This window comes from Hylobates moloch, unplaced genomic scaffold (genome assembly GCF_009828535.3).
Source record: "Hylobates moloch isolate HMO894 unplaced genomic scaffold, HMol_V3 SCAFFOLD_6, whole genome shotgun sequence".
NCBI classification, from domain to species: domain Eukaryota; kingdom Metazoa; phylum Chordata; class Mammalia; order Primates; family Hylobatidae; genus Hylobates; species Hylobates moloch.
The window spans coordinates 120,789,267-120,792,067 of record NW_026652281.1 but is presented as its reverse complement, the minus strand read 5'-3'; the positions used below and the strand labels follow the sequence as shown (position 1 = coordinate 120,792,067).

The window sequence follows — 2,801 nt, the reverse complement described above, 5'->3', positions numbered from 1 at the left end:
CAACAGACTTCTCTGTCAATTTAATCCTGTGCCTCACCAATGCCCCTTATCTTTTAGAAGCCAACAATAGCCAGCTTTTAGCTAATTGCTTTCAAATCGATTAGGAGTGTTTCCAAGTAGAATAATAATAGATTCAGTCATTATTGAACTCTGACAGTATGCCACGTACTTAAGCGCATACATGCATCATCTTACACTAGATGTTATTCTCCCAATTTTATGGATTAAAATTTGTACTGTGGTGTGGGTACTGTGGCTCAGGAGGACCTGCCAGACCATCTGAAGGACAGCTGTAGCACCGCCCTGGTGCTATGCTCATTCAAAGACTCCAGCTGCAAGCACAGGTGCCCTAAGCTGGCAATGGCACGGCATGTGGAGGAGAGTGTGAAGCCACATCTGGCCATGATGTGTGCTCTGTTGAGCTGGCAATGGCAGGAGCTACAGGACCTTCAGCAAGAGCTGGAGGAGCTATCAGTGGGCAGTGATGGTGTGCTCATCTGGAAGATTGGCAGCTATGGTTGGCGGCTACAGAAGGCCAAGGCCAAGCCCAACCTTGAGTGCTTCAGCCGAGCCTTCTACACACATAAGTATGGTTACAAGCTGCAGGTGTCTGCATTCCTCAATGGCAATGGCAGTGGCGAGGGCACACGCCTCTCACTGTATGTTGGCTTGCTGCCTGGTGCCTTTGACAATCTCCTTGAGTGGCCCTTTGCCCTCTGTGTCACCTTCTCCCTGCTGGATCAGAGTGACCCTGGGCTGGCTAAACCACAACATGTCACTGAGACCTTCCACTCCTGCCTAAACTGGAAGAATTTCCAGAAGCCGGGCACATGGGGGGCTCCCTGGATGAGAGGTCTTCCCAAATTCATCTCCCACCAGGACATCCGAAACCAAAAAACTATGTACAGTGTGGGGAACAGGTCTTGGGGTCATCAAGGGCTGGAAACAAGTGACCCCAGGGCCTGTCACCCTTCTTAGGTAGGGCAGACATGCCCTGGTGCCGGTCACACTCTACCTGGACTGAGGTGCCTGCTCAGGTGTTATGTCCCAAGAGCCACAGGTGGGTGGGAGTTGGGGATGGAGAAAGGTAGTTCAAAGAATCTGTCTTGAGATCTGATTTTTTTTCGCCTTTCCCTAGCTGTGCCCTCTCTGGTTATTTATTTCCTTAGTGCCAAGAGGGCACAGCAGGGGAGCCCTGATTTTTAAGAAATCTGTAAGTGTATTTATTAGAAAAAAAAATTATACTTTAAAAAGGTGAGGCTACTTCTCCTAGAAGCAAGAATTATGAAGAAGGAGGAGATAAAAAGCAAAAAGGGAGATGGACAGCCTCTCTGGAGATTAAAAAGAGCCTAGTAACACAGATATTCAAATTTCTCAGACCTGAAACCACACCACTCTGACCCCTTCCCCCATTCTGCACGGCTGCCTGGGGCGTCCCTGGGAAGTGCCGCATGTGCGAGCCCATTCATGATCCTTCACTCTGGCCTTCTGGAAAGTTCGACTGCCTTCAGAATGATGCCTCAACTCTTCCTTTGTGACGCGGTTTCTCTTCCCTCAAAGCAACATTCAGGAGCACCTAATACTGCAGCCCTCAAGGCACTGCCAAATGGGTCACCTTCCCTTTGGCTCCCAATGCTCCCAAACCCTGAACTGGGCTCCACCCAGATGTGGAGAAAATAGCCTGTCCAGGACTGAAATCCACACTATGAGGCCTTTTTGAGGAAGATGTACTGGATTTCCTGCCCTTCATCCTCAGGATCTATCGATATCATCACCTGCACTAAAACTTTCCCTCTCCAACTCTTTTTTTCCCCATGAAATAGGTGCCTGGGGAGGCACATACACTGAGATACACTGAGATTCTTGGTTTAGGCTCAGCCAAGCCCTGTGACATCCAGATTCACAATTAAAAAAGTCACTTTAACTTGCAAAATGGAAGCCACTATGTTTGGGTTATTTATCCCCATATAACAACTTGACCCAAAATGTAATGGCTTAACGTAACGATGGTTTTCTTATTGTTCATAATTTTGAAGATTGATTGGGGCATGGCTCTATGGTTTTTCTGTTATTCTTGCTTCCATTCTCTCATGCATCTGGAATGAGATGGGAGCTAGACTAGAACATTCAGGTGGCTTCACTCATTTCTTCATCTCCCTCCTTCTCCCGTCATATCAACTTTCTACAAATCCCCCAGGTCAGGGATGTCTTCTAGAAGGAAGTCACATTTCTGCAGAGACCTGGAGGATACCCTGAATTTCTTCTTTATAACCCTCATCACACTGGTTTGTTGTCTGGTTTGTTGTCTATTTCGCCTATAGTTTATGAATTCCATGAGGGCGAGACCATGTCCATTTTATTTCATCATTGTGTCTTTGGTGTTATGTATAGCACCCTGCCCATAATGTGTCCAACATAAATATGCCCAACATATTTTAATGAGTAAATAAGTAACTATGTAGAAGTCATCTTTTACTGTTCAGAAGTTGTCACTTCTCCTGAATCTATTGTTGCTATCTTCTATAGTGTAGGTCTACATACTAAATGGAACAGAAAGATGAAGTACTACCTGAATTATCCCCACAATAACACAAAGCACTCCATTCTCAATTATGTATAAAGTTCAATAAAAATTTGTTTTTGAATGTGACAAGAATATCTGGACAATTTCTTCAATTAATGATCTGTTCATTTGATCATATGTCTAAACAGAAAAATAAAAACCCTTTATTTGATAAAAGTTGTTTTTTGTTTTTAAGCCTAGTCTCCCCTTCCCTTTAGCAGACAGAGTTTTAGGGGAG

General features: G+C 45.0%; 1 protein-coding gene across 1 annotated transcript; it reads left to right on the top strand.

Annotated features, from left to right (window-relative positions):
- Window positions 1-237: 237 nt before the first annotated feature.
- LOC116470627 (TNF receptor-associated factor 4-like) lies at window positions 238-978 on the top strand (the record flags this gene model as incomplete). Its single annotated transcript, XM_032755798.1, has 1 exon — window positions 238-978. A coding segment is annotated over one exon (741 nt), but the record flags the coding sequence as incomplete, so codon positions are not given.
- Window positions 979-2,801: the final 1,823 nt, after the last annotated feature.